Source organism: Engystomops pustulosus, chromosome 11, assembly GCF_040894005.1.
Source record: "Engystomops pustulosus chromosome 11, aEngPut4.maternal, whole genome shotgun sequence".
Classification (NCBI taxonomy): Eukaryota; Metazoa; Chordata; class Amphibia; order Anura; family Leptodactylidae; genus Engystomops; species Engystomops pustulosus.
Genome location: NC_092421.1, coordinates 74,038,155 through 74,065,077, shown reverse-complemented (window position 1 = coordinate 74,065,077; position 26,923 = coordinate 74,038,155). Strand labels below are relative to the sequence as shown.

Sequence of the window (26,923 nt, the reverse complement as noted above, 5' to 3'; positions counted from 1 at the left end):
ACAAACACTTCAATAAATCTGGGCCAATGTGTCCCACTAAATATAGTCCCCCACAATGTCCCTGCTGCAATTTATTCCTCCTGGCTGTCACTTAGGGCTTATTTAGTTGACATTACAGGAGCAAACAACCTGCGAGCAGCAGGACTTCCTGCATCTTGGCTATATGTGATAATAAAAGTCCCTGTGGAACTACACAGCATTATAGATGGCTACCATATAGTCAGTCCTGCTCCCTGCACAGTATCTGGTATGAGAAATCTGCCACATTGTTAGGGATTTTTATGCAGGGCCCCAACAGCCCTCTTGACTTTTGTAAGGTGAGTCCTAATTAACCCTTTCATGATTGAACATAGAGACCAAGACATGTCAATCTCTTAGTCAAGATCTTCTCCCCTTTAATAATCAAAATGCATAATATATAACAAACAGAAGAATCATCAAAGGGGTGTGAATAGTATACTGCAAAGCTATTGGTCATCAGCAAATTCTGGGAAAAGAAAGTTAATTAATTGTGCTCAGTTCTCAGAGACCTTGTACACAGATATTGTTTATACTAAGAAGAAGATAAGTGGCTCCAGAATCATATTATTATGCAGCCTCGAGGACAGACTGGCTTCTCATTAAATGTCAAAGGGTATTAGCTGACAGGCCAGCAAACAGGTTACATAAAATGAAGTTTGAATCATGACATTAACTTGACAATGGTTAGGGAACATGGCCGCTGTATCTAAGATGGCGGACAGTAGTCAAGATGGCGTCCGAAACAAGTGCGACCTCCTTAACACACATCTGTATTTCATAGTCAAACACTACTGAATATGCCCCATACTGTCTCTGTTACACCGCACAGAGATCTTGCCACCTATTTGGTATATCTTTAGCTCTGCAGTGTCCACCACCCCTAAAAATTGCTTCCTCCTTTCTCTTACAAAACCCAAGTCACCTCTCTTCCTGGACACCAATTGCCATACCTAGTATCTCTGCCACTTTAAGACCCCTGCCCATGGCTCCCTCCAAAGAGCTGTTATCAATTTGCGGGAGCACCTGAGGGTGCGTTCACATGTGCTGTTTTGGCTGTGTCAGTACGCATGCGTTTTCAAATGTTACTATGCGTTTGGCTACCTATTGTGTATTTATTGTGTATTTATATGGTATTAGCATAACATACAATTAACGCACCAATGGGGGGGGGGGCGTCTTTCTATAGTTCGCCTCAGGCAGCAGAGAGGCTAGGTTCACCCCTGCCTATCGTATATATACAGGATCCTGGCACTTGGCTCCTATCGTATATATACAGGATCCTGGCACTTGGCTCCTATCGTATATATACAGGATCCTGGCACTTGGCTCCTATCGTATATATACAGGATCCTCGCACTTGGCATCTATCGTATATATACAGGATCCTCGCACTTGTCATCTATCGTATATATACAGGATCCTGGCACTTGGCATCTATCGTATATATACAGGATCCTCGCACTTAGCTCCTATCGTATATATACAGGATCCTCGCACTTAGTTCCTATCGTATATATACAGGATCCTCTCACTTGGCATCTATCGTATATATACAGGATCCTCTCACTTGGCTCCTATCGTATATATACAGGATCCTGGCACTTGGCTCCTATGGTATATATACAGGATCCTGGCACTTGGCTCCTATCATATATATACAGGATCCTGGCACTTGGCTCCTATCATATATATACAGGATCCTGGCACTTGGCTCCTATCGTATATATACAGGATCCTCGCACTTGGCTCCTATCGTATACAGGATCCTCGCACTTGTCATCTATCGTATATATACAGGATCCTCTCACTTGGCTCCTATCGTATATATACAGGATCCTCGCACTTGGCATCTATCGTATATATACAGGATCCTCTCACTTGGCTCCTATCGTATATATACAGGATCCTCGCACTTGGCATCTATCGTATATATACAGGATCCTGGCACTTGGCATCTATCGTATATATACAGGATCCTCGCACTTGGCATCTATCGTATATATACAGGATCCTGGCACTTGGCATCTATCGTATATATACAGGATCCTCGCACTTGGCATCTATCATATATATACAGGATCCTCACACTTGGCTCCTGTCGTATATATACAGGATCCTGGCACTTGGCATCTATCGTATATATACAGGATCATTGCACTTGGCTCCTATCGTATATATACAGGATCCTGGCACTTGGCTCCTATCGTATATATAAAGGATCCTCGCGCTTGGCATCTATCATATATATACAGGATCCTCGCACTTGGCATCTATCGTATATATACAGGATCCTCGCACTTGGCATCTATCGTATATATACAGGATCCTCGCACTTGGCATCTATCGTATATATACAGGATCCTCGCACTTGGCATCTATCGTATATATACAGGATCCTGGCACTTGGCTCCTATCGTATATATACAGGATCCTCTCACTTGGCTCCTATCGTATATATACAGGATCCTCGCACTTGGCATCTATCGTATATATACAGGATCCTCTCACTTGGCTCCTATCGTATATATACAGGATCCTCGCACTTGGCATCTATCTTATATATACAGGATCCTCTCACTTGGCTCCTATCGTATATATACAGGATCCTCGCACTTGGCTCCTATAGTATATATACAGGATCCTCTCACTTGGCATCTATCGTATATATACAGGATCCTCGCACTTGGCATCTATCGTATATATACAGGATCCTGGCACTTGTCATCTATCATATATATACAGGATCCTTGCACTTGGCATCTATCGTATATATACAGGATCCTGGCACTTGGCATCTATCGTATATATACAGGATCCTCTCACTTGGCTCCTTTCGTATATATACAGGATCCTCGCACTTGGCATCTATCGTATATATACAGGATCCTCGCACTTGGCTCCTATCGTATATATACAGGATCCTGGCACTTGGCATCTATCATATATATACAGGATCCTTGCACTTGGCATCTATCGTATATATACAGGATCCTCTCACTTGGCTCCTATCGTATATATACAGGATCCTCTCACTTGGCTCCTGTCGTATATATACAGGATCCTGGCACTTGGCATCTATCGTATATATACAGGATCCTTGGACTTGGCTCCTATCGTATATATACAGGATCCTGGCGCTTGGCATCTATCGTATATATACAGGATCCTCGCACTTGGCATCTATCGTATATATACAGGATCCTCGCACTTGGCATCTATCGTATATATACAGGATCCTCGCACTTGGCATCTATTGTATATATACAGGATCCTCGCACTTGGCATCTATCGTATATATACAGGATCCTCGCACTTGGCATCTATCGTATATATACAGGATCCTCTCACTTGGCATCTATCGTATATATACAGGATCCTCTCACTTGGCATCTATCGTATATATACAAGATCCTCTCACTTGGCATCTATCGTATATATACAGGATCCTGGCACTTGGCTCCTATGGTATATATACAGGATCCTCACATTTGGCATCTATCGTATATATACAGGATCCTCTCACTTGGCTCCTATCGTATATATACAGGATCCTCGCACTTGGCTCCTATCGTATATATACAGGATCCTCGCACTTGGCTCCTATCGTATATATACAGGATCCTCGCACTTGGCTCCTTTCGTATATATACAGGATCCTCACACTTGGCTGCTGTTGTATATATACAGGATCCTCGCACTTGGCATCTATCATATATATACAGGATCCTCACACTTGGCATCTATCGTATATATACAGGATCCTCGCACTTGGCATCTATCGTATATATACAGGATCCTCTCACTTGGCTCCTATCGTATATATACAGGATCCTGGCGCTTGGCATCTATCGTATATATACAGGATCCTCGCACTTGGCATCTATCGTATATATACAGGATCCTCGCACTTGGCATCTATCGTATATATACAGGATCCTCGCACTTGGCATCTATTGTATATATACAGGATCCTCGCACTTGGCATCTATCGTATATATACAGGATCCTCGCACTTGGCATCTATCGTATATATACAGGATCCTCTCACTTGGCATCTATCGTATATATACAGGATCCTCTCACTTGGCATCTATCGTATATATACAAGATCCTCTCACTTGGCATCTATCGTATATATACAGGATCCTGGCACTTGGCTCCTATGGTATATATACAGGATCCTCACATTTGGCATCTATCGTATATATACAGGATCCTCTCACTTGGCTCCTATCGTATATATACAGGATCCTCGCACTTGGCTCCTATCGTATATATACAGGATCCTCGCACTTGGCTCCTATCGTATATATACAGGATCCTCGCACTTGGCTCCTTTCGTATATATACAGGATCCTCACACTTGGCTGCTGTTGTATATATACAGGATCCTCGCACTTGGCATCTATCATATATATACAGGATCCTCACACTTGGCATCTATCGTATATATACAGGATCCTCGCACTTGGCATCTATCGTATATATACAGGATCCTCTCACTTGGCTCCTATCGTATATATACAGGATCCTGGCGCTTGGCATCTATCGTATATATACAGGATCCTCGCACTTGGCATCTATCGTATATATACAGGATCCTCGCACTTGGCATCTATCGTATATATACAGGATCCTCGCACTTGGCATCTATTGTATATATACAGGATCCTCGCACTTGGCATCTATCGTATATATACAGGATCCTCGCACTTGGCATCTATCGTATATATACAGGATCCTCTCACTTGGCATCTATCGTATATATACAGGATCCTCTCACTTGGCATCTATCGTATATATACAAGATCCTCTCACTTGGCATCTATCGTATATATACAGGATCCTGGCACTTGGCTCCTATGGTATATATACAGGATCCTCACATTTGGCATCTATCGTATATATACAGGATCCTCTCACTTGGCTCCTATCGTATATATACAGGATCCTCGCACTTGGCTCCTATCGTATATATACAGGATCCTCGCACTTGGCTCCTATCGTATATATACAGGATCCTCGCACTTGGCTCCTTTCGTATATATACAGGATCCTCACACTTGGCTGCTGTTGTATATATACAGGATCCTCGCACTTGGCATCTATCATATATATACAGGATCCTCACACTTGGCATCTATCGTATATATACAGGATCCTCGCACTTGGCATCTATCGTATATATACAGGATCCTCGCACTTGGCTCCTATCGTATATATACAGGATCCTCGCACTTGGCATCTATCGTATATATACAGGATCCTGGCATTTGGCTCCTATCGTATATATACAGGATCCTCACACTTGGCTCCTATAGTATATATACAGGATCCTGGCACTTGGCTCCTATTGTATATATACAGGATCCTGGCACTTGGCTCCTATCGTATATATACAGGATCCTGGCACTTGGCTCCTATCGTATATATACAGGATCCTCGCACTTGGCTCCTATCGTATATATACAGGATCCTCGCACTTGGCTCCTATCGTATATATACAGGATCCTGGCACTTGGCATCTATCGTATATATACAGGATCCTCTCACTTGGCTCCTATCGTATATATACAGGATCCTCGCACTTGGCTCCTATCGTATATATACAGGATCCTCGCACTTGGCTCCTATCGTATATATACAGGATCCTCTCACTTGGCTCCTGTCGTATATATACAGGATCCTGGCACTTGGCATCTATCGTATATATACAGGATCCTTGCACTTGTATATATATCGTATCGTATATATACAGGATCCTGGCGCTTGGCATCTATCGTATATATACAGGATCCTCGCACTTGGCATCTATCGTATATATACAGGATCCTCGCACTTGGCATCTATCGTATATATACAGGATCCTCGCACTTGGCATCTATCGTATATATACAGGATCCTCTCACTTGGCATCTATCGTATATATACAGGATCCTCTCACTTGGCTCCTATCGTATATATACAGGATCCTCACACTTGGCATCTATCGTATATATACAGGATCCTCTCACTTGGCTCCTATCGTATATATACAGGATCCTCGCACTTGGCTCCTATCGTATATATACAGGATCCTCGCACTTGGCTCCTATCGTATATATACAGGATCCTGGCACTTGGCTCCTTTCGTATATATACAGGATCCTCGCACTTGGCTCCTATCGTATATATACAGGATCCTCGCACTTGGCTCCTATCGTATATATACAGGATCCTCTCACTTGGCTCCTATCGTATACATACAGGATCCTGGCACTTGGCTCCTTTCGTATATATACAGGATCCTGGCACTTGGCTCCTTTCGTATATATACAGGATCCTCACACTTGGCTCCTATCGTATATATACAGGATCCTCGCACTTGGCTCCTATCGTATATATACAGGATCCTCACACTTGGCTCCTATCGCATATATACAGGATCCTGGCACTTGGCTCCTTTCGTATATATACAGGATCCTGGCACTTGGCTCCTATGGTATATATACAGGATCCTCACACTTGGCATCTATCGTATATATACAGGATCCTCTCACTTGGCTCCTATCGTATATATACAGGATCCTCGCACTTGGCTCCTATCGTATATATACAGGATCCTCGCACTTGGCTCCTATCGTATATATACAGGATCCTCGCACTTGGCTCCTTTCGTATATATACAGGATCCTCGCACTTGGCTGCTGTTGTATATATACAGGATCCTCGCACTTGGCTCCTATCGTATATATACAGGATCCTCACACTTGGCTGCTGTTGTATATATACAGGATCCTCGCACTTGGCATCTATCATATATATACAGGATCCTCACACTTGGCATCTATCGTATATATACAGGATCCTCGCACTTGGCATCTATCGTATATATACAGGATCCTCGCACTTGGCTCCTATCGTATATATACAGGATCCTCGCACTTGGCATCTATCGTATATATACAGGATCCTGGCACTTGGCTCCTATCGTATATATACAGGATCCTCGCACTTGGCTCCTATAGTATATATACAGGATCCTGGCACTTGGCTCCTATTGTATATATACAGGATCCTGGCACTTGGCTCCTATCGTATATATACAGGATCCTGGCACTTGGCTCCTATCGTATATATACAGGATCCTCGCACTTGGCTCCTATCGTTTATATACAGGATCCTCGCACTTGGCTCCTATCGTATATATACAGGATCCTGGCACTTGGCATCTATCGTATATATACAGGATCCTCTCACTTGGCTCCTATCGTATATATACAGGATCCTCTCACTTGGCTCCTATCGTATATATACAGGATCCTCTCACTTGGCTCCTGTCGTATATATACAGGATCCTGGCACTTGGCATCTATCGTATATATACAGGATCCTCGCACTTGGCATCTATCGTATATATACAGGATCCTCGCACTTGGCATCTATCGTATATATACAGGATCCTCGCACTTGGCATCTATCGTATATATACAGGATCCTCTCACTTGGCATCTATCGTATATATACAGGATCCTCTCACTTGGCATCTATCGTATATATACAAGATCCTCTCACTTGGCATCTATCGTATATATACAGGATCCTGGCACTTGGCTCCTATGGTATATATACAGGATCCTCACATTTGGCATCTATCGTATATATACAGGATCCTCTCACTTGGCTCCTATCGTATATATACAGGATCCTCGCACTTGGCTCCTATCGTATATATACAGGATCCTCGCACTTGGCTCCTATCGTATATATACAGGATCCTCTCACTTGGCTCCTATCGTATACATACAGGATCCTCGCACTTGGCTCCTATCGTATATATACAGGATCCTCGCACTTGGCTCCTTTCGTATATATACAGGATCCTCTCACTTGGCTCCTATCGTATATATACAGGATCCTCGCACTTGGCTCCTATCGTATATATACAGGATCCTCACACTTGGCATCTATCGTATATATACAGGATCCTCTCACTTGGCTCCTATCGTATATATACAGGATCCTCGCACTTGGCTCCTATCGTATATATACAGGATCCTCGCACTTGGCTCCTATCGTATATATACAGGATCCTCGCACTTGGCATCTATCGTATATATACAGGATCCTCGCACTTGTCATCTATCGTATATATACAGGATCCTGGCACTTGGCATCTATCGTATATATACAGGATCCTCGCACTTAGCTCCTATCGTATATATACAGGATCCTCGCACTTAGTTCCTATCGTATATATACAGGATCCTCTCACTTGGCATCTATCGTATATATACAGGATCCTCTCACTTGGCTCCTATCGTATATATACAGGATCCTGGCACTTGGCTCCTATGGTATATATACAGGATCCTGGCACTTGGCTCCTATCATATATATACAGGATCCTGGCACTTGGCTCCTATCATATATATACAGGATCCTGGCACTTGGCTCCTATCGTATATATACAGGATCCTCGCACTTGGCTCCTATCGTATACAGGATCCTCGCACTTGTCATCTATCGTATATATACAGGATCCTCTCACTTGGCTCCTATCGTATATATACAGGATCCTCGCACTTGGCATCTATCGTATATATACAGGATCCTCTCACTTGGCTCCTATCGTATATATACAGGATCCTCGCACTTGGCATCTATCGTATATATACAGGATCCTCGCACTTGGCATCTATCGTATATATACAGGATCCTGGCACTTGGCATCTATCGTATATATACAGGATCCTCGCACTTGGCATCTATCGTATATATACAGGATCCTGGCACTTGGCATCTATCGTATATATACAGGATCCTCGCACTTGGCATCTATCATATATATACAGGATCCTCTCACTTGGCTCCTATCGTATATATACAGGATCCTCGCACTTGGCATCTATCGTATATATACAGGATCCTGGCACTTGGCATCTATCGTATATATACAGGATCCTCGCACTTGGCATCTATCGTATATATACAGGATCCTGGCACTTGGCATCTATCGTATATATACAGGATCCTCGCACTTGGCATCTATCATATATATACAGGATCCTCACACTTGGCTCCTGTCGTATATATACAGGATCCTGGCACTTGGCATCTATCGTATATATACAGGATCATTGCACTTGGCTCCTATCGTATATATACAGGATCCTGGCACTTGGCTCCTATCGTATATATAAAGGATCCTCGCGCTTGGCATCTATCATATATATACAGGATCCTCGCACTTGGCATCTATCGTATATATACAGGATCCTCGCACTTGGCATCTATCGTATATATACAGGATCCTCGCACTTGGCATCTATCGTATATATACAGGATCCTCGCACTTGGCATCTATCGTATATATACAGGATCCTGGCACTTGGCTCCTATCGTATATATACAGGATCCTCTCACTTGGCTCCTATCGTATATATACAGGATCCTCGCACTTGGCATCTATCGTATATATACAGGATCCTCTCACTTGGCTCCTATCGTATATATACAGGATCCTCGCACTTGGCATCTATCTTATATATACAGGATCCTCTCACTTGGCTCCTATCGTATATATACAGGATCCTCGCACTTGGCTCCTATAGTATATATACAGGATCCTCTCACTTGGCATCTATCGTATATATACAGGATCCTCGCACTTGGCATCTATCGTATATATACAGGATCCTGGCACTTGTCATCTATCATATATATACAGGATCCTTGCACTTGGCATCTATCGTATATATACAGGATCCTGGCACTTGGCATCTATCGTATATATACAGGATCCTCTCACTTGGCTCCTTTCGTATATATACAGGATCCTCGCACTTGGCATCTATCGTATATATACAGGATCCTCGCACTTGGCTCCTATCGTATATATACAGGATCCTGGCACTTGGCATCTATCATATATATACAGGATCCTTGCACTTGGCATCTATCGTATATATACAGGATCCTCTCACTTGGCTCCTATCGTATATATACAGGATCCTCTCACTTGGCTCCTGTCGTATATATACAGGATCCTGGCACTTGGCATCTATCGTATATATACAGGATCCTTGGACTTGGCTCCTATCGTATATATACAGGATCCTGGCGCTTGGCATCTATCGTATATATACAGGATCCTCGCACTTGGCATCTATCGTATATATACAGGATCCTCGCACTTGGCATCTATCGTATATATACAGGATCCTCGCACTTGGCATCTATTGTATATATACAGGATCCTCGCACTTGGCATCTATCGTATATATACAGGATCCTCGCACTTGGCATCTATCGTATATATACAGGATCCTCTCACTTGGCATCTATCGTATATATACAGGATCCTCTCACTTGGCATCTATCGTATATATACAAGATCCTCTCACTTGGCATCTATCGTATATATACAGGATCCTGGCACTTGGCTCCTATGGTATATATACAGGATCCTCACATTTGGCATCTATCGTATATATACAGGATCCTCTCACTTGGCTCCTATCGTATATATACAGGATCCTCGCACTTGGCTCCTATCGTATATATACAGGATCCTCGCACTTGGCTCCTATCGTATATATACAGGATCCTCGCACTTGGCTCCTTTCGTATATATACAGGATCCTCACACTTGGCTGCTGTTGTATATATACAGGATCCTCGCACTTGGCATCTATCATATATATACAGGATCCTCACACTTGGCATCTATCGTATATATACAGGATCCTCGCACTTGGCATCTATCGTATATATACAGGATCCTCTCACTTGGCTCCTATCGTATATATACAGGATCCTGGCGCTTGGCATCTATCGTATATATACAGGATCCTCGCACTTGGCATCTATCGTATATATACAGGATCCTCGCACTTGGCATCTATCGTATATATACAGGATCCTCGCACTTGGCATCTATTGTATATATACAGGATCCTCGCACTTGGCATCTATCGTATATATACAGGATCCTCGCACTTGGCATCTATCGTATATATACAGGATCCTCTCACTTGGCATCTATCGTATATATACAGGATCCTCTCACTTGGCATCTATCGTATATATACAGGATCCTGGCACTTGGCTCCTATGGTATATATACAGGATCCTCACATTTGGCATCTATCGTATATATACAGGATCCTCTCACTTGGCTCCTATCGTATATATACAGGATCCTCGCACTTGGCTCCTATCGTATATATACAGGATCCTCGCACTTGGCTCCTATCGTATATATACAGGATCCTCGCACTTGGCTCCTTTCGTATATATACAGGATCCTCACACTTGGCTGCTGTTGTATATATACAGGATCCTCGCACTTGGCATCTATCATATATATACAGGATCCTCACACTTGGCATCTATCGTATATATACAGGATCCTCGCACTTGGCATCTATCGTATATATACAGGATCCTCTCACTTGGCTCCTATCGTATATATACAGGATCCTGGCGCTTGGCATCTATCGTATATATACAGGATCCTCGCACTTGGCATCTATCGTATATATACAGGATCCTCGCACTTGGCATCTATTGTATATATACAGGATCCTCGCACTTGGCATCTATCGTATATATACAGGATCCTCGCACTTGGCATCTATCGTATATATACAGGATCCTCTCACTTGGCATCTATCGTATATATACAGGATCCTCTCACTTGGCATCTATCGTATATATACAAGATCCTCTCACTTGGCATCTATCGTATATATACAGGATCCTGGCACTTGGCTCCTATGGTATATATACAGGATCCTCACATTTGGCATCTATCGTATATATACAGGATCCTCTCACTTGGCTCCTATCGTATATATACAGGATCCTCGCACTTGGCTCCTATCGTATATATACAGGATCCTCGCACTTGGCTCCTATCGTATATATACAGGATCCTCGCACTTGGCTCCTTTCGTATATATACAGGATCCTCACACTTGGCTGCTGTTGTATATATACAGGATCCTCGCACTTGGCATCTATCATATATATACAGGATCCTCACACTTGGCATCTATCGTATATATACAGGATCCTCGCACTTGGCATCTATCGTATATATACAGGATCCTCGCACTTGGCTCCTATCGTATATATACAGGATCCTCGCACTTGGCATCTATCGTATATATACAGGATCCTGGCATTTGGCTCCTATCGTATATATACAGGATCCTCACACTTGGCTCCTATAGTATATATACAGGATCCTGGCACTTGGCTCCTATTGTATATATACAGGATCCTGGCACTTGGCTCCTATCGTATATATACAGGATCCTGGCACTTGGCTCCTATCGTATATATACAGGATCCTCGCACTTGGCTCCTATCGTATATATACAGGATCCTCGCACTTGGCTCCTATCGTATATATACAGGATCCTGGCACTTGGCATCTATCGTATATATACAGGATCCTCTCACTTGGCTCCTATCGTATATATACAGGATCTTTGCACTTGGCTCCTATCGTATATATACAGGATCCTCGCACTTGGCTCCTATCGTATATATACAGGATCCTCTCACTTGGCTCCTGTCGTATATATACAGGATCCTGGCACTTGGCATCTATCGTATATATACAGGATCCTTGCACTTGTATATATATCGTATCGTATATATACAGGATCCTGGCGCTTGGCATCTATCGTATATATACAGGATCCTCGCACTTGGCATCTATCGTATATATACAGGATCCTCGCACTTGGCATCTATCGTATATATACAGGATCCTCGCACTTGGCATCTATCGTATATATACAGGATCCTCTCACTTGGCATCTATCGTATATATACAGGATCCTCTCACTTGGCTCCTATCGTATATATACAGGATCCTCACACTTGGCATCTATCGTATATATACAGGATCCTCTCACTTGGCTCCTATCGTATATATACAGGATCCTCGCACTTGGCTCCTATCGTATATATACAGGATCCTCGCACTTGGCTCCTATCGTATATATACAGGATCCTGGCACTTGGCTCCTTTCGTATATATACAGGATCCTCGCACTTGGCTCCTATCGTATATATACAGGATCCTCTCACTTGGCTCCTATCGTATACATACAGGATCCTGGCACTTGGCTCCTTTCGTATATATACAGGATCCTGGCACTTGGCTCCTTTCGTATATATACAGGATCCTCACACTTGGCTCCTATCGTATATATACAGGATCCTCGCACTTGGCTCCTATCGTATATATACAGGATCCTCACACTTGGCTCCTATCGCATATATACAGGATCCTGGCACTTGGCTCCTTTCGTATATATACAGGATCCTGGCACTTGGCTCCTATGGTATATATACAGGATCCTCACACTTGGCATCTATCGTATATATACAGGATCCTCTCACTTGGCTCCTATCGTATATATACAGGATCCTCGCACTTGGCTCCTATCGTATATATACAGGATCCTCGCACTTGGCTCCTATCGTATATATACAGGATCCTCGCACTTGGCTCCTTTCGTATATATACAGGATCCTCGCACTTGGCTGCTGTTGTATATATACAGGATCCTCGCACTTGGCTCCTATCGTATATATACAGGATCCTCACACTTGGCTGCTGTTGTATATATACAGGATCCTCGCACTTGGCATCTATCATATATATACAGGATCCTCACACTTGGCATCTATCGTATATATACAGGATCCTCGCACTTGGCATCTATCGTATATATACAGGATCCTCGCACTTGGCTCCTATCGTATATATACAGGATCCTCGCACTTGGCATCTATCGTATATATACAGGATCCTGGCACTTGGCTCCTATCGTATATATACAGGATCCTCGCACTTGGCTCCTATAGTATATATACAGGATCCTGGCACTTGGCTCCTATTGTATATATACAGGATCCTGGCACTTGGCTCCTATCGTATATATACAGGATCCTGGCACTTGGCTCCTATCGTATATATACAGGATCCTCGCACTTGGCTCCTATCGTTTATATACAGGATCCTCGCACTTGGCTCCTATCGTATATATACAGGATCCTGGCACTTGGCATCTATCGTATATATACAGGATCCTCTCACTTGGCTCCTATCGTATATATACAGGATCCTCTCACTTGGCTCCTATGGTATATATACAGGATCCTCTCACTTGGCTCCTGTCGTATATATATAGGATCCTGGCACTTGGCATCTATCGTATATATACAGGATCCTCGCACTTGGCATCTATCGTATATATACAGGATCCTCGCACTTGGCATCTATCGTATATATACAGGATCCTCGCACTTGGCATCTATCGTATATATACAGGATCCTCTCACTTGGCATCTATCGTATATATACAGGATCCTCTCACTTGGCATCTATCGTATATATACAAGATCCTCTCACTTGGCATCTATCGTATATATACAGGATCCTGGCACTTGGCTCCTATGGTATATATACAGGATCCTCACATTTGGCATCTATCGTATATATACAGGATCCTCTCACTTGGCTCCTATCGTATATATACAGGATCCTCGCACTTGGCTCCTATCGTATATATACAGGATCCTCGCACTTGGCTCCTATCGTATATATACAGGATCCTCTCACTTGGCTCCTATCGTATACATACAGGATCCTCGCACTTGGCTCCTATCGTATATATACAGGATCCTCGCACTTGGCTCCTTTCGTATATATACAGGATCCTCTCACTTGGCTCCTATCGTATATATACAGGATCCTCGCACTTGGCTCCTATCGTATATATACAGGATCCTCACACTTGGCATCTATCGTATATATACAGGATCCTCTCACTTGGCTCCTATCGTATATATACAGGATCCTCGCACTTGGCTCCTATCGTATATATACAGGATCCTCGCACTTGGCTCCTATCGTATATATACAGGATCCTGGCACTTGGCATCTATCGTATATATACAGGATCCTCGCACTTGGCATCTATCGTATATATACAGGATCCTCGCACTTGGCATCTATCGTATATATACAGGATCCTGGCACTTGGCTCCTATCGTATATATACAGGATCCTCGCACTTGGCTCCTATCGTATATATACAGGATCCTGGCACTTGGCTCCTTTCGTATATATACAGGATCCTCGCACTTGGCTGCTGTTGTATATATACAGGATCCTCGCACTTGGCTCCTATCGTATATATACAGGATCCTCGCACTTGGCTCCTTTCGTATATTGTGACAAAGTCACTATTGAATTGGCGAGAAAATAAAGGTTTATGTGTTTTACAGCGACCACAGTGTGAATTGGGTCAAACTGGAAGCTGTTCTCCATGTGTTGGTCTCTGGGAAGACCTGGTACAGGACCCTAATTGCTGGAGTGGAGACAAGTGTGATCACTGCTCCAGACCAAAGCTTCCACACTACAATGAGTCTAACAATGCACCAGGTGTGCAATCCCTTAAAGAAGGGTGTGGAGCAGTCAGAAGTTGCTCTCTACCTGAAGACACAGAGGCTGGACTGTGTGAGAGCCACACGTGAGTGACACTGGGTTACTGAACGTATGTTTCATGCTGGCAGGGAGAAGCCCTCCAGTGGCTAGTGAGGGCCGCCAAGTGTTTAGTTAGAGCCGGACAGGCAAGGATTTTTATTTGATGTTTTGTTTGTTACTGCTGTTTTTGCTGGAATAAATGCACAGTTTCAACTTTAATCCTGCTGTCCAAGAGAGCTTTGTCTTTGCCGATCCCCACGTTTGAGCTGAACCCCTACAATTGGTGGAGGATGCAATGGGCAGGTTGCTAGCAGCAACTGCATGACAAAAGCTGCGGATGAACTTTAACTTTGTGAAAATTTAAAGGGCCAGAAGTCTATGTCCTGTGTGAAAGCAGCTGCGGTGCTGCAGGGTCCAGACAAGACAATGGAGGAGCTGATGGAGCAGCTGAGACAGTCTAACCTGAGACATGAGCAATTTATGGCTGATGTGCGACAAGCGCATCAAGAAGTACGACGCCAGACCACTGTGCGGCAGCAAAGCGTGGAAAGCCTGAATGCACGTCTGAGAGCAGAGAATAGTATGCTGGCCTCTAGCCTCGCGTCTAAAGGTCCAGATGCAAAGAGTAAGAGTATTGTTGCTATGGACAACCAACAGGAGCCATGTTGGGGATGTCTACAGGTGGATCGCTGCATGAAAGGATGTCCTGTTGCTAAGAGGCCCAGTGTTTTGTTGGAGGTGCCATCTAGGAGGAGTAATACTGTTGCTACAAGCAAACAACCTCAAAAACGCATGGACACATGGGATCGATTTTCTGCAACAGAGGAATTGCTACTTACAACCCAGCACCGATACCAAACCCCTGGTAAAGTGAAATATCCAGGAGTTCCTGGTAAGACTGTTTGGGGCTTTAAGGGAGCTGGGAGGAGTGTGAACACTGTGAAAAATAATGTTACAGTGGGCTTGGGAAAGCCAAATGTACATAATTATGGACTAACCAAAGGGCTGGTGAAGTGTGCGTGTTTCCAGAGGCTTGGGCATGTTTCCATTGACTGTCCTTTAATGGTTAAACCCTCTGCTGGTTCTGATCAGAAGTATGATGTGGTCAGAGGGAACCAAACTCCTGAACCTGTGATGACACAACAGGTGCAACATCCAAGAAAGACATTTGAATGTACGGTGGGTGGAATCCCATTAGGGGTTTGTTTTGGTTCCAGACCAAAAGATTTCCAAAATCAGGCCAGAACTAATACTGTTTCTGGATGTTGTTCATGAGACCCACAAGACTGTGACTTTAAACTTTGAGACTGAGTTTGGAACAGTGGAACATGAACTTGTTAAATCTGATGATATTGATGTGGAGATTGTGCTAGGCCGAGATTTCAAGTTCTGTGGGAAAATTCTGGGGGAAAATGATGTTCTTGCTAATCCTGGTGTTTATCCACAGGAGACAAATTCCCCAGAAAGTGCTGAGATCTCTCAGAAAGAACCTGCATCCATAGAGCCTTTACCTGATGATAATAATGTGTGTAATGACATGATATGTGATAACACTGTCACCCAGTATTCCTCTGGTGTACACCTGCAACCTCACAGTGCAGAGTCTGTAGACTTGGGGGTAGGTGCTCTAGAGCTTGTGGAAATGGAAAATGACATAGAATTGTTAAGCACAGATGTGTCTAAGTGCTCGAGGGCGCGCCCAGAGGTCGTGGCTGGTGATGGTGAAAATTCACTGGGGGACATTTACTTACAGTGTCGGTGTCTGCATTGGCTTTGTTACCGACCTGCTCTCGGAAAGAAGACACACATTTAATATTGTAGAGCTGTGCAGAGACATTTCTGTCCCCGAGACCATTTTCTGTCCCCGAGACCATTTTCTGTCCCCGAGACCATAATAAAGCTAGACCAGTTTTCTTTTGGTCTACTTTCCGCCAGTTTACAGCGCCCAAAAATGGCTGTGACACATATTAATTGTGTCTGAGTTTCCACTCCGCCAAAGCCACGCCCCTTTTCAGAGAAGAGTCGTAGCAGACGGAAAAAGTCATTTTTTCTGTCCCCGACAGCTAATAAATAGGTAGGAGAGCAGAAGATGCGGTGAAAGCGCCACAAAACTGGCGGAAACACCATAGTAAATGTCCCCCACTGTGTGAGAAAAATGTGCAATCACATGAGGTCAATGTGGTTGCCAATGGTAACACAGAAAATGTAATGTCTATGCCAGTGTTAAACAATAATAATGTATTTGCTAATAGCAACCAATTCTTTCCTACACTGACAGAGAACAATGATAAGATGGACATTTCTGTGGGGGAAGCAAATGTAGTGGTAAATGTATTTTCCAATGTGACCACACAAGACAGAGGTACAAAATGGTGGGGAGATTTGTACTGACCATGTAACCCTCCACTCACATAACACGTGTGGAAGTGATGCTGAGTGCTGTGTGGAGATGACTGATTGTGCTGTGGACTCCTCAGGTTTGACTGAACTGAATAAATCAAGCAGCAGAGATCTGTCATTGCATTCAGAGAAGTGCCCTGGTGTGAATGAAGCCATAAGTGATGCAGGTGCGTTTCCAGTTGGAAGAGTCAGTGAGGTGGGTGCACTTGTAGTGGATATGGCACCTGTCAGTGCTGAAACGCTCAGTACTAATCCAGACAAATATGGAATAACTTCCCTAGAAGTCATTATTACTGATGTTATGGAGTATGACACAGACAGACACGATTGTGATAGAAATAGTGTGCAAGAGGACAAGATTTCACCCCTAGAAATTGTGCCCCCTGCAGGATGTTATAATGAAAGAGAAAGTGATTGCTGTGTAGCGCTTGATCATGTGAAAGGGATGAAGGGAGCCATGGATTTGGGTTTCAGCCCTGGTTCTGTGAGTTATACTGCAGAGCAGGATGAGGGTCTTGACTGCTTTGTAGAAAGTGAGTGAGTGATGAGTGAGATACACAAGCCGAGTGTGCAAGTGATCTTTGCTGACCTGATGGAACATTCAGGTGATAAAACAGAGGCGGATTCCTTGGTTTCCAGTGTGAAGGGAAGTGTTTCGGATGAAAGTGGTGACATTCCTGTGAATCTGGTGTCTACTACAATGACTTCTGATTTTCAGATGTCTATAAATGCTGGGAATGGTAAGGATTACAATACAGAGGATAGTGGTGGTGCATGTATGTCGCTCATGGACACTGGCTGTTCTCATACACAACTGATGATTGTGAGTGATGATCAGAACAATTGCATGCAGTTTGAAACAAATACTTCAGAAGATGTTGGGTTGATTGTATTGTCTTCAGACCATGGTTATAAGACACATGAGGAACCTATGGAGTGTGTGCATGTATCCTGTACGTTTAATGTGATACCAACTACACAGTCCATATTGCCAGTAGATATGTCCAAAGTTGCTTTTGAAAGCTTGAAGTGTAGTGTGACTGATTCTAAAAGCTGTTTGCCCATAAAATCTATATGTGTGCAGGATGTGGAGCCTGAGACCTGCTTTGTCCAGGCATCATTATACATGGACGACATCCCACGCAGGAAACCTTATTACAAGGGGGTGAGCATGTTACAAAAGAAAGATGTCCATTTAAAATTTGGAAAATTTGACCCTGGAGGTTGTAGTCAGGTGATCCCACCTACGGTTGTGATCAAAGGGGGGGGATATGTGACAAAGTCACTATTGAATTGGCGAGAAAATAAAGGTTTATGTGTTTTACAGCGACCACAGTGTGAATTGGGTCAAACTGGAAGCTGTTCTCCATGTGTTGGTCTCTGGGAAGACCTGGTACAGGACCCTAATTGCTGGAGTGGAGACAAGTGTGATCACTGCTCCAGACCAAAGCTTCCACACTGCAATGGGTCTAACAATGCACCAGGTGTGCAATCCCTTAACCCCTTAAGGAGGGAGGGTTTTTCGGCTAATTTCTCGCTCTCCAACTTCAAAAATCCATAACTTTTTCATTTTTACGTGTACAGACCTGTGTGAGGGCTTATTTTGTGCGTAACAAATTTTACTTTCCCGTAATGTTATTTATTTTAACATGCCGTGTACTGCGAAGCTGAAAAAAAATTCCAAATGTGGAAAAATTGAAAAAAAAACGCACGTGCGTCACGTTCTTGTGGGCTCAGTTTTTACGACTTTCACTCTTCGCTCCAAATAACATGCCTACTTTATTCTTTGGTTAGGTGCGATCGCGGTGATACCAAATTTATATAGGTTTTATTGTGTTTTAATACATTTTCAAAAATTAAACGAATGTGTACAAAAAAGAAAAAAAATTTTTTGCCATCTTCTGACGCTAATAACTTTTTCATACTTTGGCGCACGGAAATGTGTGAGGGGTCATTTTTTGCGAAATGAGGCGACGTTTTCATTGCTACCATTTTGAGGTCTGTGCGACATTTTGATCATTTTTTATTTCATTTTTTATGTTATGTAAAAAGGTGTAAAAGTCGCATTTCGGACATTTGGGCGCCATTTCCCGCCTCGGAGGTCACCGCCGGCCGTAACCGTTTTTATATTTTGATAGATCGGGCATTTTGGGACGCGGCAATACCTAATATGTCTGATTTTTACTGTTTGTTATGTTTTATATCCGTTCTAGGGAAAGGGGGGTGATTTGAACTTTTAATATTTTATTAATTTTTTTTTATTTTTTAAACTTTTTTTTTTTCTTTTTTTTTTCACTATTTTTTAGACCATCTAGGGTACATTAACCCTAGATGGTCAGATCGCTCCTACCATCTACTGCAATACTACAGTATTGCAATATATGGCGTTTTTGCAGGTCTTACATTACAATGAGCCACTGGCTCATTGTAACGAACCTGCATAAACCATGTAGCCTCGTGTCAAAAGAAGACCCGAGGCTACCATGGTAACCAATCGCCGCCCCCCGATGACGTTCGGGGGCGTGGCGATCGAAAAAAAGATGGCGGCGCCCGCGCGCCGCCGTCTTTTAAACGCGGGCGGCGTTTAGAGGGTTAATAGCCGCGATCGGTGCTAGCACCGACCGCGGTTATTAGCGGTGGGGGTTTTGTGCAAAATGCAAAAACCCCCACCTCTGTATGAAGAGGACTCAGCCCGTGAGCCCTCTTCATACATCCCTTATACCTCTGCGCCGTAGAGCTACGGCGCAGAGCGTTAAGGGGTTAAAGAAGGGTGTGGAGCAGTCAGAAGTTGCTCTCTACCTGAAGACACAGAGGCTGGACTGTGTGAGAGCCACACGTGAGTGACACTGGGTTACTGAACGTATGTTTCATGCTGGCAGGGAGAAGCCCTCCAGTGGCTAGTGAGGGCCGCCAAGTGTTTAGTTAGAGCCGGACAGGCAAGGATTTTTATTTGATGTTTTGTTTGTTACTGCTGTTTTTGCTGGAATAAATGCACAGTTTCAACTTTAATCCTGCTGTCCAAGAGAGCTTTGTCTTTGCCGACCCCCACGTTTGAGCTGAACCCCTACAATATATACAGGATCCTCGCACTTGGCTCCTATCGTATATATACAGGATCCTCACACTTGGCTCCTATCGTATATATACAGGATCCTCGCACTTGGCTCCTATCGTATATATACAGGATCCTCTCACTTGGCTCCTATCGTATATATACAGGATCCTCTCACTTGGCTCCTATCGTATATATACAGGATCCTCACACTTGGCTTCTATCGTATATATACAGGATCCTCACACTTGGCATCTATCGTATATATACAGGATCCTCACACTTGGCTCCTATCGTATATATACAGGATCCTCACACTTGGCTGCTGTTGTATATATACAGGATCCTCACACTTGGCTCCTATCGTGTGTGTGTGTGTGTGTATGTATATATATATATATATATATGATCCTCTCAAATTGGTGATTAAGGAATGGACACAAGGTACTTAATTAAGTCCAATTACCCAAATATAATACATTGCTGCCTGCCTCATTATTAGATAGATATGATAAAGATGAATGAATAGATAGACATGAGATAAGACAGATTTTGATTGGCTCTAGTTTTCTCTCTTCATCAGGTGACACGTTTCCCAGTGAGATATTTGGAAGTATCCGGATGACGGTACGGTGCTGCGCTGTGGTCACATTGTCTTGTGAATATTACGGGACGTTGTTATGTACAATCCTAATAATGTACATTCATTTTCCTCTTACTACTTAACCTTGTGATACAGACAAGATACATAACAACCTGTGATATTCATCAGTAATAAATCCCAAAAGCGAAAGAGCGCTATAAAAAAATGAAACCCCTCGCCAACCTCTTTGTATGCGGGGACCGGTAGCACCCAATTTTTTTTTCCAGGGTTGAGTAACCAGCTTACTATGGTCCCTGAAAAAAGATGATGTGCCCCACAAATACTCCATGTATAACCTCAACCCATATAATGTGCAATTTCCTGCAACCTGATCTAAAACGTCCCCTTTCCCTTTTAGCCTTTTTTCTGTAGCCCCCTTTATAGTGCCCCATTTTATGTAGACCTGAGTGAAGTTGCCCCCCCCCCCCACCTTGTTCAAATCAAACAAAATTGGTGTCAAACGTTTGTGCTACGTTTGTGCTGGTTTGTGCAGCAGAAATTTTCGTTTGTGCCGCTTTCGTTTTTAAGATTTTAATGAAAGATTCCAGAGGTCATCAGAGGTCAACCAGCCCCCCCCCCCCCATATTGCCCAAATCAAACAAAACTGGGACCGAACAATTCTGCTACGTTTGTGCTGGCTTGTGCTGCTCAAATTTTTGTTTATGCTGCTTTTGTTTTGAATATATGAACAAAAAATGTAAGTTCAAAAGCTCAACTAGCCCCCCCCACATTAACCGAATCGAACAAAACTGGTGTCAAATGTTAGTGCTACGTTAGTGCTGGTTTGTGCAGCAAAAATTTTCATTTGTGCCGCTATCATTTTTAAGGTATGTTCAGGTGTTTAAGGTGTTTAGGATGAACTGGTAAAAAACAAACCTAGTGACACTTCCCTGGCTTGATCACCAGGGGGAGCTAGCAAACACATTGGGGGTCATTTACTAAGGGCCCAATTCGCGTTTTCCCGACGTGTTACCCGAATATTTCCGATTTGCGCCGATTTTCCCTGTATTGCCCCGGGGTTTTGGCGCACGGGATCGGATTTTGGCGCATCAGCACCGGCATGCACGCGACGGAAATCGGGGGGGCGTGGCCGAGCGAAAACCCGACGGATTCGGAAAAAAAACGCTGCATTTAAAAAAAAATTGTGTCGCGAAAATTTCACTCACCTTCATCCAGGATAGGCCGGTGTATTTCGAGGCATTCTAGCGGACTTCAGCGCAGCACCGCCACCTGGTGGACGGCGGAGGAACTATCATCATAAATCCCGGCCGGACCCGAATCCAGCGCAGAGAACGCGCCGCTGGATCGCGAATGGGCCGGGTAAGTAAATCTGCCCCATTGTACTTTGGAAGAAATGAACTCTGATGACCTCTGCAAAAAAGAATGAATATATTATAAATGATAGCGGCACAAACGAAAATTTTTGCTGCACTAATGTTTGACACCAGTTTTGTTTGATTCGGTTAATGTGGGGGGGCTGGTTGAACTTTTGAACTTAATTTTTTTGTTCATATATTCAAAACAAAAGCAGCACAAACAAAAATTTGAGCAGCACAAACCAGCACAAACGTAGCAGAAATGTTCGGACCCAGTTTTGTTTGCTTTGGGCAATGTGGGGGGGCTGGTTGACCTCTGACGACCCCTGGAAACTTTCATTAAAATCTTAAAAACGATAGCGGCACAAACGAAAATTTCTGTTGCACAAACCAGCACAAACATAGCACAAACGTTTGACACCAATTTTGTTTGATTTGAACAAGGTGGGGGGGTCAACTTCACTCAAGTTTTAAGTAGCCCCCTCCTAATAGTGCTCCTTTTTCTTTTGTTTTTCTTTATAAGAAGGGGACATTATATTACCCCCACATGCACACACATGTACCTGTACGGTCCCCTTGTCTTTGGCCTTTTAAATGCAGAAAATATATATACATACTTGAGGATAAGCCAAGACTACACAATTTTACCTAGTTTTAGCCTAATTTTACTACACAATTCGCTGCGAAAAAATTTTGGGGCACATTTACTTACCCGTCGCGGTGCGTTGTCCGACATGGATTCGGGTCCGGCGCGATTTACTAAGATCGTGCGTCTGAGTTCTTTCCTGTGTCGCTGCTGCGTGGAGGTCCGCCGGAGTTCACCTTCTTCTTCCCGGTGCATGTGATTGCTGATCTTGCGACACAAATCCTTTTTTAAATTCCACGGTTTGTCCGAATCCGTCAATTTGTCCGAATCCATCGGGATGTCCGGCCACGCCCCCCGATTTCATGCGCCAAAATCCCAGGACAATTCGGCGCAAAACGGAAATATTCGGAAACCCGACGAAAGTGCGTAATTCGGACCCTTAGTAAATGTGGGTTCACGTGTCTGGTCCAGAGGGGCCTTGGGTTAATTTGTGAGGCTACCTATTGAAGTTAAAGGAAGGGTGTGAAAATCAATTGATCATTCAGGACCCCCCGGGTGGACGGTGTTGAGTGTGAAAATCCACCTTGCCTCTTTCTGGAGAATGATCTTATCCCAATTGCCCCCACGTATCGGGGAGGGACCACCTCAATGCCCATGAAATGCAGTACCGATGCATCGCCATCATGGTACATTGCCACATGGTTAGACAATGGTTTGTCCCTTTTGTGTAGAATATCACCAAGGTGTTCGCCTACTCTCCTGCGTAACTCCCTATAGGTTTTGCCCACATACTCTAAACCGCAGTCGCAGGTAACTTTGTAGATAACACCGGTGCTCTTGCAGTTGATGTAATCTTTAATGATAAAGGTTTTTCCTGTGACATTGCTGTTAAAGGATTTTCCTGTCTGGATGTAGGGGCAGACGATGCATCCCCCACAGCGAAAGCTCCCACAGGGTCGACTGTCAAGCCATGTCCCCTGGGGTTTCGGGGCCTCATAGTGGCTCTTCACCACTCTGTCTCTAATAGAGCGTGTTTTGCGATAAGTGATCAATGGGCAGGGTCCCACCAGATCCCTAATGTCTTGATCCATCATTAGGATAGGCCAGTGTTTTTCTAGAATGGCTCTGGCTTCCTTTGATCCATTATCGAAAGTGACTACCATTCGTAGTTTATTAGCCACCTCCTTTTTTTTCTCTAGAGGACCCTTGTAGGAGATCGGTGTGGTTAGCACCGAGGCTACTGTGATAAGCTTCCCTTAGGAACTCATCTGCGTACCCCCGATCACGGAATCTAGCCCTGAGGTCAATGGCTTGTCTATGGAACTCACTCGGGGAACTACAATTTCTACGTGCCTGTAAATACTGACCCTTTGGGATTCCCTTCCGTAATGGGAAAGGGTGGTGACTGTCCCATCTAAGCAGCGAATTCGTCGCTGTTGGTTTGCGATAAATAGAGGAATGAAGTGTCCCGTCCTGAGATCTTGTAATAAGTACATCCAGAAAGGGAAGGCTGGTAGTGTGGCTTTCACAATTAAAACGGAGCCCTATATGATTATGGTTAAGGGTTTCCACAAATCTCTCAAATTCAGATGCTTCACCTTTCCAGAGAACGAAGATGTCGTCGATATAACGTAAAAATAGGTCAATTTTTTCCGTTCCTGCAGGTGGACTGTCGCCAAAAACACAGGTGGCCTCCCACCAGCCCAGGAGTAAATTTGCGTATGAGGGAGCGCATGGGCTCCCCATTGCCGTACCCCTGAGCTGGTGGTGGATTAGGCCATCGAACAGGAATACATTTCTAGTGAGTGTGAACTGTAGGAGATCACGGACTAGTGTGCTATGAGCCCAGTACTGAGTACCCCTGGTAGAGAGGAAGTGCTCCACTGACTCCAAACCCTTGCCATGGGGGATGGAGGAGTAGAGCGCCTCCACATCTATGCTACAGAGTAGGGTATTGGGTTCTGTTGTCAGCCCCTCGATATGGCGTAAAAGGTCCGCCGTGTCTCTTAGATAGGAAGGTAAAGAGTAGACAAAGGGTCGGAGCACAGTATCAATGTAAATGCCAATGTTTTGACATAGCGAGTTCACTCCTGACACTATTGGCCTTCCTTTTAGGGGTGTTACCCCTTTGTGGACCTTAGGAAGACAATAGAAGGTCGGCATTACCGGTTTGTTGGTAACCATGAACTCGAACTCGTCATCACTGATGAGTCTCTGTGACCTGGCTTCCTCGAGAATACCTCGAAGTTCCATCTGACAATCGTTCACCGGGTTGGACTTTAAGACTTCATAACCCGACCTATCATTTAGGAGGTCCCTGCACATCTGTGCATAGTCAGGGGTGTCCATTATCACGATATTCCCGCCTTTGTCCGAAGGCCTATCTTTTTCAAGTCTACAGAGAGCCGTCATCTCCTCCTTGGTACAGTTGTATATTTTGTTGGTAGGTTGGATCTTCTTAAGGTCCGATTTAACCAGCTCAACAAGCACATCGATGCACGAGATGCTTTTATTTTTAAGAGTGGTGAATGGACCCTGACCCTCTTCTATAGGGTCCAAGTGTGCCAAACTCTCTAACAGTCTCACATCATCTACCATATCGGGGGGGATGCCCAACTCTCTGCTCGATTTTTCCTATGTGGAGCACTTCTGCAAACAGGCATTGGTGTTATATATAATGACACTAGACATGTGACACATTATTGGAATTTTAATGGTTTTTGATTAAAAGTTGTATTTTATCTTTGTATTATACTCACTACTTTATCCGAATTTTGTTTGGTGAGTTAGTCAACGGTCATTTGGCTGCTATTATATTTGTATTTATTTTTACCACGATATGGCAGGTTTTCTATCAGCAGGAATTGACAGACAGCAATGGCTCTCTGAGGCAAAAGATGTCTTTTCGGAGAAGGATCTGATACAGAACAAATATACTCCTTCTTTCCAGACAGCTTTTAAAGACCTCACCCGTTTCTACAAAGATCACTGTACATCGTGGTGGGAGGCCCAGAGTCTAGAAAACTACCTCAAAAATAACATTCTCCATAGGGGCTTACGCATCACACTTAGTCTGGACGAAGGATGTTAACCTGTTCGCCCGCAAACTTCACTGGCAAAAATTCTTTAAAAAGAAAAAGGAAAAATCGAGCAGAGAGTTGGGCATCCCCCCCGATATGGTAGATGATGTGAGACTGTTAGAGAGTTTGGCACACTCGGACCCTATAGAAGAGGGTCAGGGTCCATTCACCACTCTTAAAAATAAAAGCACTAAAATGCCTCCCCAGGGTGACATCTCGTGCATCGATGTGTTTGTTGAGCTGGTTTGTTCGGACCTTAAGAAGATCCAACCTACCAACAAAATATACAACTGTACCAAGGAGGAGATGACGGCTCTCTGTAGACTTGAAAA

General features: G+C 43.7%; 1 protein-coding gene across 6 annotated transcripts in view; it reads left to right on the top strand.

The window, feature by feature from the left end:
- The window catches only part of LOC140105956 (pancreatic triacylglycerol lipase-like), an 88,398-nt gene that overhangs the window by 18,056 nt on the left and 43,419 nt on the right, over nucleotides 1-26,923 (top strand). For 2 of the 6 annotated variants that reach the window (XM_072130084.1, XM_072130085.1), the window contains exon 2: nucleotides 21,550-21,593. The exons of 3 other annotated variants lie outside the window; for them this stretch is intronic. In XM_072130084.1, the coding sequence (XP_071986185.1) occupies nucleotides 21,550-21,593 (44 nt within the window). Of the gene's footprint in view, nucleotides 1-21,532; nucleotides 21,594-26,923 lie in introns of all 6 variants that reach the window. One more of the 6 variants, XM_072130086.1, reaches the window with a different exon arrangement.